We start from the raw sequence: 15,631 nt of genomic DNA, 5'->3' as shown, positions 1-15,631 counted from the left end.
TTTAAACTTATTATTTAATAGCCTGAGGGCGGTCGCTCCATTCCTCATCTGTGGTATCATTAAGAAAGTCGTTTATGTTATAGCAACCTTTACCACACAAACGTTTTTTAACAATTCTTTTGAATAACGTAATACTTTTGTTTTGAACATTTTCTGGGATCCTGTTGTAAAAGCATATACATCGCCCCACAAAAGACTTGCTAACTCGACTTAGTCGAGTAGTAGGCATTATAAGCTTATGTCTGTTCCTGGTGTTAACATTATGGTTATGATAGTTAATGGCAAATTCACTTATGTGCCTATGAACATACATTACATTATCAAGAATATATTCATGACTGTTCAAGATGTTAATTTCTTTGAATTTTGCTCTCAATGATTCCTTAGGGCCTAGGTTATAAATAGCGCGAATAGCCCTCTTTTGCAACACAAATATTGTATTAATATCGGCAGTGCTGCCCCACAGCAATATACCATAGGACATAATACTATGGAAGTAACTAAAGTATACAAGTCGCGCTGTATCTATGTCAGTTAATTGTCTAATCTTTTTAACCGCGTATGCTGCAAAACTAAGTCTGTTCGCCAATCCTTCAATATGGGGGCCCTATTGTAATTAGGAATCCAGATTAATGCCCAGAAATTTAGCAGATTCCACCGATTTTATCACCTCTCCGTTTAACAAAACACTTGCATCAACATTTTTGACATTTGGTACGGTTATTTTTATATATTTCGTTGCCTTGCTATTTAACAACAGGTTATTAGCGCTAAACCAGTACACGATGTCAGATAGAATATCGATCACTTCGTCATACATAGCTTGGTTTCTTTTCACTTTGAAAATCAGTGAAGTGTCGTCCGCAAACAATACTACCTTATGTTTTTTCTCTATAAGATTAGGAAGATCATTTATATAGATAAGGAAGAGGAACGGTCCTAGAATAGACCCTTGTGGTACCCCCATACTGAGAGGAGTCCCAGGAGATCTCCTGCCATTCACGTCGACCTTCTGAAATCTATTGTTTAGATAATATGAAATCAGAAGATCGAGCGCAGTTCCCTTTATGCCATAGTGACATAGCTTCCTGACCAGCGTTGAATGTTGAACACAATCAAAAGCCTTGCAAAATATTCAAATATACTTATTAAATAATACAATTTTTTTTATTAAACTCCAGCTAGCATAACAAATAATAAGAAATAATAATAATAATAATAAGCATTTTTTTCCAATTATAATGTATTGCTCAATTTGTAAATCTCTTCTTCCTGGCTTTTGTCCGAGCAAAAGCATTAACTATGTCATCGTAATCAATTTCTTGAACTAGTTGAGCTTCAATAGAGAGTAATGCCAAAGCATGGCCCATACTTGCGCGAAATGAGATTTAACCCTTTGCAAGGTGGAAAATTTAAGATCTTTCTCCTGAACAATTGGTAGCGGGTATACTCAAAAAAATACGCAGAGCAATGTCTACATTCGGATAAACATCTCGAAGATTTTGAGAATGCAATACCTATATTGTATATTTCTTGTGCGGAGCGTACATCTTCAGTATTTGCTAGGGCATATTTGAGCTGACATTGTAAATGAATACATTCATTCCCTAATGTCTCTTCCAAATCATTAAGATACTTTTTAAGTAATTTATTCACAAGATTTTTCAATTCAATCGTATCTATGTCAGATAAATTATAAAAAAAATTATAATATTATTATATACATTGCATATTGCACTTATTTAGAAACGTGTTGCAATACTTTATTTTGAGTTAATAATATAATTTCCTCATATATTATTTTAGTTAAATTCGAGGTATTTCCACGGCCAGGGTGCGCATATGATTTTAAATGTTCCTCTAAAAACGGGTCAAACTCAGCAAGAAGCTCAATTGCACCTAAAAAATTTCAACTATGAGGATCTCCAATTTGTTCTGAACGTGCTTTAAGTGGCAACCCTCTTATCGCAAGGGATTTAAATATCGCAATAACTGGATAAAAGATTTTTTCCAGTACAAAATTTCTTCATTGAGCTGTTTTATTAGACGTTCATCAACACTCAAATGTTCGAGCTCAAAGCGATCGAAAATATCCCTTAAAGTTATTGGGCTCTTCGATCTCAATAGAACGACTTTCTTGTTTTTTATATTTAATATATATTGTCCGAACTCTTTGAGCTATTTGAGGAATATAATTGTAAATTTTGAGACTTATACGAAGAAAACGTTATTTTATAAAATTTTAAATTGCGATATCCTTTGAATGCGTTGTTCGATTTTGATCGGCTTAGCGGAATTTGATGCAATTTTTAATGCACAAAAAACATTTGTGAATTTTGAAATCGATTGGTTGCGAAATTTCTATGTTATTTCAAGAAAACGGAAAAAGAAAACTTTTTTCAATTTTTGTTTTTGAATATCTTTGAAACCGTTCGATCGATTGACTCAACAAAAACTAATAAGATCTAAGTCTTGGTTATTCATTTCGAATGCTGTGTCGTGGTTCTCAATCGGTTTATTCGTTCTTGAGATATCGCACAACAATTTGCTTCACACACACACACACGGCGCGACGTCATACTGAAACTATTCAGAATAGCTTTCTAGGACCTCAAAACGTGAAGACTGAAGATCCAATGACAACAAGATTTTTGAAAATGGAGGTGATTAATAACTATTTTGGTTTTGAAATTCTTCGATTTTCAAAGAAGAAGCGGGAATTTAAAAACCAATAAGTAATTTCAAATGCTTTATATATTATATGTAAGAGTAATCTCATCAAAGATACAAAAGTGAAAAGTTATTTAGTAATTCAAAAAGAAGCTTATCAATTTGATAGTTTCTTTACAATAACCTTATTTGATAATTAGACTCGAATTGATTCCATCAAAATATTAATAATGCACCCTCAAATTGAAAAGTCAATAAAAACATTAATTATGTACATACATACATAAAATCACGCCAGTTTCCCGTAGGGGTAGGCAGAGACCACTTCTTTCCACTTGCTACGATCCTTACATACTTGTTTCTCTTCGTCCACTTTCATTATTCCTTTCATACATGCTCTCCGGTTTAGGGTACTCTTGACCTGGCCTTTTTTCAAGACGTCCCTAATTTGATCTTGAAACGTCCGCCTAGGTCTACACCTTCCAACACTTTCATTCACACTGGCCTCATACACTTTCTTCGTCAATCGTTCTTCATTCATTCTGTCGACATGTCCAAACCATCTCAGCATACCTTTCTCAATTTTTGTCACAACATCTTCTTTCAGACCACAACGTTTCCTTATCTCACTATTTCTTATCCTGTCACTCAGTTTAACTCCTATCATACTTCTCAACGCTCTCATCTCAACTGCATTTATTCTACTTTCATGTTTCTTCTGCCATACCCAACTTTCACTTCCGTACATGAGTGTTGGAACCAACACCCCCTCATGCACAGCCAAACGAGCCTTATCAGACACCTTCTGCCTGTTCATAAAGGAGAGCAATGATCCATTCACCATGTTTCCTGCATTCACTCTTCTTTCAATATTACTCTCAAACTTTCCATCTCTTGTAAATTTAGAACCCAGATACACAAACTCATTCACCTGTTCAATTTTTTCATCTCCAATCACGATATTGCAGTCTGTCACTACCTCATCTCTTTCAAGCACCATCACTTTCGTCTTCTTTACATTCATCTTCATTCCCTTTCTACCAAAAGCTCCATTCATAGCAGTTACCATCTCCTGCAACTCCTCGGCCGAAGATGCAAGTAATACTTGGTCATCAGCATAAAGAAAACATTTGACGAGTAACTCATTCATTCTCAACCCACTTTCACTCTCAATTAAATCTGTCAAGCAATTGTTCATGAACAGATTAAACAGCCACGGTGACGCTACACATCCCTGTCTAACACCTTTTTCGATATTAAACCATTCAGTGTATGTCCCGTTTATCCTTACACAAGCACTAGAATCCCTATAAAGAGATTGCAATGCTCGTATGAGGACACTGCTCACACCGTTCGCGGACAATGCTGACCACAATTCATTCCTCACCACTCTATCATAGGCCTTTTCTAGATCCACGAACGCGCAATAGACCTTCTTGTTTTTAGCCAAAAACTTTTCGGCTATGCACCGCAAGGAAAAGACCTGATCCGTACATCCCATTCCCTTTCTAAATCCCGCTTGTGCATCCCATACTTTTTCGTCTGTTTCATTCACAACTCTTTCAATCAACACTTTTGCATACAATTTACCGACGACGCTGAGAAGGCTTATACCGCGGTAATTTCTGCAGTCCTGTCGTGACCCTTTTCCCTTATACAATAGCACGATTACAGCTTTGCACCAGTCTCCTGGTACTTGCCCATTTCGCCAGCACAAATTGAAGAGTCGGTACAGCTGGCTAGCCACTATGCCCTGACCAGACCTCAGCATCTCGACGGTAATCCTGTCATACCCTGCAGCTTTACCTAATCTCATACTTTTCAATGCTTTCAATGTTTCATCCATGCTTATCTCACTTTCATCAACATTTAAATTAGTTTCAATAGAAGCTGCCGGATGTTGTTCATGCACTTACTCTCTTTCAAACAGACTTTCAAAATACTCTTTCCATCTCTTTAGCACACATTTTTCTCCTCTTATAATGCTCCCATTACTTATGTTATAGTGAAAAAATAATAATTATAATTTAAAAAAACAGAGCCAATTTAAAAATTAATTTTTGGTATATATCTTCGGCTCTTAAATTTTAACGTTCTGAAAATTTAGCCGCCCCCCTAATCGTGCCGCCCTAGGCCCGGGCCTCACGGGCCTATGCGCTAATCGCTTGGCAAACGAGACATGGCTTTTTATAGCTTCACCTTCCTGTCATTTTATACAATATACATCTTATCAAGATATAAGAGCAATACTGTGCTGCACTTTGTAGGACACTAGTATAATGACTTGTTCTGAATATTGATGGCCTCCTAGTTTCTTTGAAGGCTGAAGCCGCTTTGAAGCAGTTTCTTTGGCTGTGCCTTTTATATGACCGTGGGATTCGGCATGTAACGCAGACACTGAATGGCTCCTTGAGTAAATCCGAATTCCGTCTTGGATCAGATCCCCACCGTAGAGATCGTGATACTTGGAGATACATCCCGCTGAATAGATCGGCGAGCGTATCGTTGGTACGCTCGCTGAGGGTCAGGTCATGCGGGGTTGAAGTAAGTATTCATGATTTCGATTTAGCGTATGGTATGACGCAACTGGATATCGCGGTATTGGGAGTCCCAGAATATGTGTAAAAACATTCGCCTTCTCTGTTGGTCCTTCTGTTGATCTCACATTCGGATAGCTACCCTGTTTCAGTTGATCTTCCTTTGAAATAGTTGGATCACTCAATGTTGACAGACTGCTAGACATAAAATAATTTTTTGGCATCCACCCCGTGGATGCGGTCTTTTATAAGCTTGGCGTACTCAGTAAAGCAAGACAGTTTTTGACTTCAAGCCGCCCCTTGCAACTGTGTATTTTGCATTTTCAGCCTCACATTAAGTTACTACTTTTCTTACTTCTTGGTAGGGGCACCCCAGTACCGGCTTCTTAAAACTGCTATGGCCTTAAATCGTATAGCATATACCACAATAAAGGCCAACATCACATGTGTTTCCTACTTCCTTTCACGTGAGCCTCATGTATAGCTACTAATTGTTCAACTACTACAACTAGTTCGCTAATAATTGCTTAATTACGACTGGCACAAAATTCAATATGATCTGGAAAGACTTTGTAAGTTTTTTAAAAGAAAAATAATCTATAAATACATCTATCTTTCACCATACAACTAAATTTGAATAGCCCGTAAATATGACGTTTCAGAATATGTCTATTGAATAAATGATACCCCTATCAAGACAAACAACTCTGTACGTGACTTGGGTGTTCGGCTAGACTCCAAAATAAACCTCATTGAATGAGACGCAATCACAGTGCAAATAAGCCAATGGGATTTATTTATAAATTGCAGTCATTATCATTGGGATACGGGGTTTCAACACTTCTTCTCCCTTTCATTTTCCTTTTTTAATTGTTGCTTCGATTCGATTACATTGTTAACAAATTTTTTCACTGATAACCGTGTGCCGTTACAATGACGCGGTGGGCAAATATTTCATAACAGTATGTCTACCTATCGTATTTTTAATTATATTTAATTATTTACGGGGTGGCAATCCTGGCAAATCCAATGAGTTTAAAAATTCTGTTGGATAGTTCATGCCATCATCTTGATCGTTGGGCAATTGCAAACTGATTTGTATGTCTTTTATTCACCGGCAATTTCATTTTGAATATTGAAGTTTATTTCAATTACATTTATTTTTTTGGCAGGTAAATCAGCACGTTGTAATTTATGATCTTTGTAATTTTGACCGATGTTTGGGAACACCCTTTGAATGAGTTCGGGTGTTATTTCAGTAAACCGACAAAAATCAACAGGAAATGTAATGCAGCCAGCCGAATCATCAACAGGGATTTTGCCATTACCAAGGCCAATGAGTTATTTAAATATTATCATTTTGCAATTCGACACGCATATTTTTGCCTAAATTTAGTATCTTGATGTATTTCCACGATATGGAGGACTTTAAACATGCATTGAGTTCATACGCTGCACCAAGGAGGTATCAATGGTAATTTTTGCCGGAAATCTCCTGCTAATAAAATCATCGCTCCACTAAATCTGATTTTTGATTGTTTCGTGCTCGTTTTTGTGCTTAGCAAATATATTTTATATTTACCTACTCGTATATAGATTTAACTTAATTTTTAGAAACTTTCCATGAAGGCACAGGAAATTCCAAAACAAATATTAGCCGATTTGGTCGAGCCGTTCTCGACTTTTACGATTAGCAACATTCATTTTTATTTAAATAGTAAGATATTCTAAGCTTGAAACTAACAAGAAAGTTCATTGAAATCTTTCTATTCTCGAGATGTTATGAAAATGTCAATCCAAACAAAATGTATGAGAAAATTAATATTGTTTAAAATAATATTTTTTCATGATTTTTTTCGATATTTTAATACTTATTATCCTATTCCGGACTAAGAGAAATCCAAAATATTAAACATCATGAAAATTGGTCCAGCCGTTATTGAGTTATAAATGGTGTAACTAACACGACTTTGTTTTATATTAAAAAATATTTTACAATATTCCTCTGGTTTCTCACGAGTCCAGTGACCAGCTCATCAACAATCATATACTTATAAGTGGTCATCCATAGTGCCTTCTAGACTGTTATGTTGGATCACCTGTTCAGTGTATTGTGAGAAACACCTTGCAAGAGGAGTTCCGATAGAAATTTGTATCTCCTCTCGGTCTATCTTTCTACGGTGGGTCAAGGAGACAATAGAGTTAGTTCCTTTAAAGGTATATATGTATATATTATTATTAAGCTGAATATCGTATGAGTAGGTTACTAGAGGCGAAGTATGTTTGTTTTTTTCCGTTTGTGCTAGAAGTTACCACTAGGACTCTGCACTTTACTGAGCGAGCGATTACAAGTCCGACGCCGTGAGACGCGGCAATGCCAAGGTTTAACCTTTAAAATTTAATCTCGTCGTTCAAAGCCGATTAAGTTGTGATCTAAATAATTATAGTAGCACTTTTCTGTTGATGTAGGTGTGGAATAATTCGATATTTCATTTTACTAAGTTTCTTAAGCATTTCTTATTAACATTTTGGGCTAATTACCGTCCTTTTAAATCCAATGGATTAAGCACGTATGTACCGTATAAAATTAAACGGATATCTATACGGACGCATCTAATAATATACGGTATTTTACGTCAATTAAAAATAGAATAATGAATTTCTGTTTGTTCAATGACACAGTACGAAATTAATTCCCGTGAATTGAAGACGTGCGCGACGATATAAAATAGTACGCAATACGATCGTAAAGGCGGGAAAATATTGACAGCTGTGTTAAATTTTTTGTATGTCTCCATGAAACAATACAATAATTATATTTTTATCACACATATTTGGTACCAGGTAACCAACGTGATTAAATTAATAAAGTTTTTATGAGCGAGCAGTGATGCGTGACAAGGTGAATTTAGTGACAATTTATAGTGAGTGATATAAGAAACTTCATTTTTGTTCTGTTTTTGTTCTGTGTACGTCTCAAATAATTTAAACGATGGCTGATACTAAGAGTGACTGTGAAAAAGATGGTTCTGGTAAGTATTTCGTTTGTGCACAGGTAGGTGTTTTTTATGGTAGAGGAGGGAAAACGAGCTAATGGGCAATCTGATGCCAAGTGATCATCGCCGCTGACATTCTACTGCAACTCCAGCGGAAGCACAGGAGCGTTGCCATCCCTTTAAGAAGGTGTATGCGCTTTCATAAGTTACAAGTTACGATATCAAAATCAATATGTTTAATGTTTATACTTAATTATCAGGACCTCTACAGAGGTCTTATACCCAAATATAATTCAAAGAAGTACCGGCTTAAAAGCAGTCCAATATTATGCCGAAATCTTTTATTATAGGCGATTATATCTCAGTTATACCTAATATATCTAATGTAATGTAATGTCATGTTGTAAGTCCATATTGATAACCTAATGCAGATGTGTGACGAATGCCGGAGCGATGATCGTCGATTGTGCATTGTTATCTATGTAGGTACCTATAGCATTGAGTTTGTGTGTTTTATAATACTTCATTCGAACATCAAATAGATTCTCCTTATTGAATAATTCTGCAATGGCACTGAAGTGGAAATAAACTGGACATTTTCTGACAGAAGGCTTACTAAAGAAGAACATGTTGGAAGGGGGCTAAAACAAACGTGTCTTCGTACGTTAATGATAAAAAAAGAACATGATTTTCGTTTGACTTCATTATAATATCTAACTAGGTACTGGTTCTATGATAATTTGCAATAATTAGGATCAACGGACAGGGAAAAATTAATTCAAAAATTGCACTTTTGAAAATTTGTCATAACTCATACGATACAGTTAATTATTGTGTGGAGATAATTTGAGAGACAGAACAGTGACGTTAGAGGTGTTGAGCAAAAAGGAGGTAATGGCAGTTATTGAATAGAAATTGTTAAAGTGGTTTGTCATGCAGACCGATGGGCAATATTGACTGCGCAGATTTATGGAGCTATTGTGGATAAACAAGTTGGTAAAGGTCCAGTAAAGCCATTTCAAAAGAAGAAGAAGACTTCTTCGTTCAGGTGTCCTCAACTCGACGTCATATGCGCCTATATTCCGTGCGAGGGTTGTAGAGGCTACTAACCAAGCTTCTCCAGGAAGTCACCTAACTAAAAACTCATGCATAAAAGATTTGAAAGTGGCTAATGGAAGTCCGTAGTCTCTACTTTCCCCTCTGGGAAACACATGTGGTTGTTGTTAGTCATAAATTTTGATTTTTGCCAAATTTATGGATGATGCGGGAATCCAATATGCGCCCCAAGAGGAAACGCCTCTGCCCTTTGACCTAATGTACCGCTATACTAACCGTCCTCTTAAGTAACTATTTCCATTATATATAATATAAAACCATTTTCTTTATATGTAGGCAATATATATAATCCTTAAAAGTAAAAGATCACTTAAAATTTATCACTTAAGATTTGTACTTATATAAGTGAATTTTCTAGAAACTGTGATAATCATAATGTTAACATCACGAACAAACGTAAACTTTATTTGCTTACTACTTGGTTAAGTTTAGTTTGTAAATCATTTGTGGGGCGATGTAGGTAATTATATGCTTGTACAAAATGATCCTAGAAAATGTTCAAAACAAATATGTAACGAAATTCAAAAGAGTTAATGACTTTCTTACGGCCGTACCCAATATTCAGTTTATCTCTTCCTTGAGATAAAAATCGTAACTATTGTTGACTTTTCTGCCCCAATAAACTTATCGACGGTAACTCACCTTATCCGTACACGCTGTCTGTCAATCGGACGACGAATAGCTTAGCAGCGATAGAAGTTTGTATGGAAATTACAATTCACGCGTTCCAATATAAGGCGATAAGAATGACTTATCGGGTATATTGGGACTGCTTCAGATTATTGACAGCTAATTACTGACAGTAGAAGGTAGATATTTATCTCTATCTGTAGATAGTATGTTGGGAACGGCCGTTAATGACACCATGATACCAAAGAGTGGGAATTTATTGTAACGGCCGTGAAGGCCGCTGAGTTTCTTGGGCCTGTTCTTCTCAGGTCTGAGTCATAAAGTTCCAAATTGGTGATAGTTTTTGTAATAAATGTAATAATAAAAACAATTGAATTTGAATAGACAATTTCAAACTCCGAAAAAAACACAAATAAATCCTTATCCTCCATAGGTGAGTTATAAGAGACACATGGAGTTGCGTGATAGTATATTGCATAGAGAGTAAGCATATTGAGTAGCAATGATTTATGCCACGGCTTGTACTATTATATACTCTTTGGCCATGGCTGACCTTGTGTGCGTATGCCTGCCTGATAGTTGATACTATAGTGAAATACAGATGTGTAATGGACGGCCAAGACAACAACTAAAGTAATCGAAGCCGCGGGGTCGTTACAAATAGATTAGTGACTGAGAATGAACATAGAAAAATAAAAGATAGTTAAATTTAATTGTCTGAAATTACAGGTGTCGCCTAAGCTAAGTAATTGAACATTTTTTTAACAGTATCAGTAATATTACTTACGATCTACGATTACTTTCATAAGAGAAATTCAAATGGTACAGGATTAACCATGAAATAGACAATGCTAGTTAAAAATACACTTGATTTGCATATAATTTATTTATACCATAGGTACCAACACACATGTTGCCATGTGGGAGACTTGTTGGCACAGGATACCGGCTAGATAGACCATAGTATATAATTTCATATAAGATGCCCTTGGCCTATAAAATTATTAATTCACAAATCTCTACAACTGATTCTATAATCTAAGTAGAGCTTAGTCTTTGACTTTAGATAACGATGCTAAAATAAATTAGGCCTTATTTGGCGTGGCATACATCAGATCATTATAATCGGCAAAACTCTGGTGAAAAAACTTTAACTAATTATATACTAACTGCCAGCGAGTTAAAACAGACGTTTGTGCAAAATAAAATGATCATCAGTTGAGTAGTTCAGACTGAAAAGCGTAACATACAAACTCATGCTCGTATTTAATATTAATCATATAAGCATTTATAGGTGGTTTTCAGGTTACGGAATGGTACATATCAAGTGAACTAGTATTTTTTTATTTATATCAGGAAAGGAATCTTATTAAATTATTAAGTTAAATATCTTACCATTTACCATATCCTCGGAAAAGTTTAGCTCTAAGCAAGAAGAAACTGATAAGTTAACATTTTATAGATTCACCATTTTACGAAACGTTAATACCTACAGCCATGCAACTAAAGAAATCTAATGTTTCCATCTCAGTTGATTTGAGTAAATTAAAAAAATATAATTTGTCATATTTTGAGCTCTTCGAGCTCAAAGAGTTAGCTGTTCTATGTGTTTGAGCTCTTCGAGCTGAACAGTCTTCGAGATAAAAGTTAAACAAAACCCTATTTTATAAAATTTTAAAGCGAAATTACTTTTTAATGAATAAACCTCCTTTCACGCAGTTAAGTCCATCGGTAAAGCCGTTTAAAAATTATTCCAAAAAAACCAAACCTATATTTTTTTTTCGTAGTTGTTTAGAGATTTCTCAAAATCTACCTAAATCCGAATTGTATTCAAAATCTAAGTTTTGTCAAGCCCTTTCGATTGGCACCAACCGCGATGACATCAGTCGAGCCGTTCAAAAGTTATAAGAGGTTTACATACATCCATACATACAAATACATACACGAACGTGCGACGTGCGGACACCATCGCGGGAATAGTCAGGGAAGCTTCCGTTAAAACGTCTTGATCTGATGAAAACTCAATTTTCGAAAAACGGGGTAAAACCAAGAACTTCCCGATATTTGAATTTTTTATAAACCAATTGTCACGCTGCTAGCGGCATTTGACGCAGTTTTTTGAGTCTCAAAGAATCCTTGAGTTTCAATTGATCGAACTCGGAATTTTAAAGTAATTCCGAAAAAACACCTTTTTCGGTTTTCTTTCGTCAACGATAACTTGGTGGCAATCGACCTAGATTTTTGATGTCAAGAGCTGATTAATTTTTGGAATCGATCAGTAAAGCCGTATAAAAGTTATTCCAAAAAAGCCACATATGGAAAAAAAATCTACCGGTCCAAATCGGTCTAAATCGTATTCAAAATCTATGTTTGGTGAAGCCCTTTCGAATGGCACCAACCGCGATGACATCGGTCGAGCCGTTCAGTTATAAGAGGTTTACATACACACAGACGTAGTAACGGACACCATCGCGGGAATAGTATATAAGTAATAATATAATTTTCGAAAAACAGGTAAAAGCAATAACTTCTCGATTTTTTTAAATTTTCAAGCGGGAAGTTAAAAATATAATGTATAAAATATATAATCCAACAAATGTAGAATTCGCTTTGACAGGAGATCATCTAATATATAAAATTCTCGTGTCACGGTGTGCGGGACTGATGAACTCCTCCGGTTCACCGATTGTCATGAAATTTTGAGTGCATATTGGGTAGGTCTGAGAATCGGACAACATCTTTTTTTCATCCCCCTAAAGGTTAAGGGTTAATATTTTTGACATTTTTTTTAAATTTGTTTGATCATGAGTCAGCATTAAAAAATAGATACAACTTAAAATTTTCACCCATCTACGATCAACAGTTACTTTTGTATCGCGATTTTAATATCGGCAATACAACGTTTGCTGGGTCAGCTAGTAATGTATGTATAATTTAATCACTTCCATAATCTAATAATGCTTACGAAGTATATCTAATATATAATACAAATATATATATATATATATATATATATATATATATATATATATATATATATATATATATATATATATATAATAGTATAAGAACATATTCACACAATATAATACTTTACAGTTAATTTAATAGGTTTCTATTCTAAACGAGATATTTTTATTACGTGTGGCGGTCATATTGCTTTGAAGTGCTTGATTTTAATCTGAATGAACTTCAAAGAGTGTGTAACATTAAACAGCTGTTTGTTGCTTTTCAGTTAAGACTTGATAATAGTACCCGTCGTAGACATTTAATTAGGGCAAACGCTTTTAGATACCACATTTTTTAAGTGATAACCCTCACTTCTGGTATTAATTACAAATTAAAACCCATAACTACACATACCAACAAAGAAGAGGACGCTGTCAGTAAATTTTGCCAAAAACCATCTATGTACAGCAAATACCACCTCCGAGGAAATAAATGGCACTAAACTTCATAATGACAACTATGACAAATACTATCTTTGACTCACTTCATCTGCAGTCCCCCTGAAAACGAGATCTGGAAAGGTCTTGAAACGTCGGGTTAACTAAAATAAAAATGTAACTTTTACGCAAACACCTAATGTAAATCGTAACAATTACACGCGTTTTAATCCTTTAAAAGTGTTTTATTTATACACAAATTAAATTAAAAAAAAAATTATGAACGATGCGGGACTCGAACCCGCGTCCACTCGAAACAATTGTTTAGATTTGAAAGAGCGACATCTCAACTCAAATTCCTATTAAGCAAATATTGGGGTTGAGCAGGTTATCAACTGTAAAGTAGATCCTGTACATGAAGCCACAACCCGAGACTTGAACAAAAACATAAGTTCTTATATATATCCATAGTTTACAGTACCTATTGTTTACGAATTGTTGAAATTATTACCTGAGCAATGAGCATTCTGTATCCCATGCCCGCTCACAACAGTTGATTTACTGAATTGTTTGCGTTATAAACTTATAAAGTGCAAGTCTAAGTCGTGCTATATTTGTTTATTATATAACGTTAAACGTTATATGATAAACAGTTTTTAAATATTTGGAGAGTTTGTGCTAATAGAGATATAAAGTCCCGCATCATCCATAAATTTTGGTACAAAATAAATTTGTAAACCGTAAGTATCCACCCTTACTCTGTAACCTAATATAATTCATTTGACGGTATATATGTCGCAGGTATATTATCAAAGCCGTGATATATGATAATTTCACTAGTGATGTTATAATTTAACGGTAGATTGTGTTTTTGTGGCATTGTAATGTCAAGGGAACACTGTCATAATGTTAACACGAGGAACAAACATAAAATTGTTATGCCTACTACTCGGTTGGGTCGAGTTAGTAAGTCTTTTCTTGGGCGATGTTTATGCTTCTACAATATGATCCCAGAAAATGTACAAAACAAATGTGTTACGAAATTTAAAAGAATTATTAAAAAACGTTTGTGTGGGAAAGGTTATTATAGCATAAACGATTTTCTTAATGACACCACGGACTGGGAGTAAAGCAAACACCCTCAGGCTCTTTAATTGTAAATGTTTATTGTACGATATTACATTGTAATCCATATTTTATATTAAAAAAAAAAAGCCCGCTGAGTTTCTTGCGCCCATTCTTCTCAGGTCTGAGGCAGTCTCTTTTGAATGGGTGGTAGTTTTTGACGTTCAATAAGTGATTTTAAAGCCTATTTTGAATAAAAATATTTGAATTTGAATTTGAACTATAGCGATATTCTAAGGCAATTGTTGATTGGTTGATTTTTAAGAATCGGGTTTTGTTAACTACTAACAATAATTTTAGATGGAAAATTACATACACGCTCTAATGTTTACTATTATTGTTTTGCAATTCGCTTATGAAAGAAAATGACCTATCAGAACGCTCGACATTACACACTGCTAACTTCATTTGTAATATAACTAAATATAATATCACTAGGGATATTGTAATATCACGGCTTTGATAATATACCTGTGACATATATAACACTAGTACGTCACAAACGTAACCGTCACGTAAACAAGCTACAAAATCACCGAGCTTATCAGTTTTTTCATAGTTCACTGATCACGCATCACGAGACTCAAGGACAAACAACGCAACACTAATTGGCTGAATACTTGTTAGGAAAACATTACGAGAAGATAAATGGGAAATGTTCATTTTTGCTGTGTGTATAGAGAGATTACTGCTACAAATAAAGTATTTACAAAGGAATGGATTATGGGATAAATTACATAATTACTGATTAATAAGTACATGATTAAGGTGTAGTTTGTAGACGCGAGGCCGATTACTTCTACACACCTTATACAATCCAGTACGAATCGAACTTACTTTTAGGAGACGACCCTAATCACTAGGTAAATAAAAACAACTATTAGAAGTTTTGAAAATTAATTGCATATATCAATTTGAACAGTTTACCACAGATTAGAAATCTTTTTAACAGAGTCTATTTTTACAATAAATCTTGTATCGTGGTTTGCGAATAAGTATTAACTATTAGTATTAATTGTTTTGCGTCAATATATTCAAGAGCCTAAAAAACTAATCAACAATAGACATACGGATTTTCATACCAATTTCAGCCCGCATATTTGCAATGACAGAAGCGAATAATGCGAAAGAACTCTCCAAGGAGGTGAAGTATTAATAGATCTTACTTGCT

At 34.9% G+C, this 15,631-nt stretch overlaps 1 protein-coding gene across 3 annotated transcripts in view; it reads left to right on the top strand.

Annotated features, from left to right (window-relative positions):
* The first annotated feature begins 7,900 nt into the window (after positions 1 to 7,900).
* LOC126976576 (adenylate cyclase type 2) overlaps positions 7,901 to 15,631 on the top strand; it is a 196,809-nt gene continuing 189,078 nt past the window's right edge. For all 3 annotated transcript variants that reach the window (XM_050824965.1, XM_050824968.1, XM_050824964.1), the window contains exon 1: positions 7,901 to 8,239. In XM_050824965.1, coding sequence (XP_050680922.1) covers positions 8,200 to 8,239 — 40 coding nt within the window. In that variant the 5' untranslated portion in view covers positions 7,901 to 8,199. The remainder of the gene's footprint in view (positions 8,240 to 15,631) is intronic.

This window comes from Leptidea sinapis, chromosome 41 (assembly GCF_905404315.1).
Source record: "Leptidea sinapis chromosome 41, ilLepSina1.1, whole genome shotgun sequence".
NCBI lineage: Eukaryota > Metazoa > Arthropoda > Insecta > Lepidoptera > Pieridae > Leptidea > Leptidea sinapis.
Note: the sequence above shows the minus strand (reverse complement) of the source record. Positions and strands in the feature narration are given on the sequence as shown.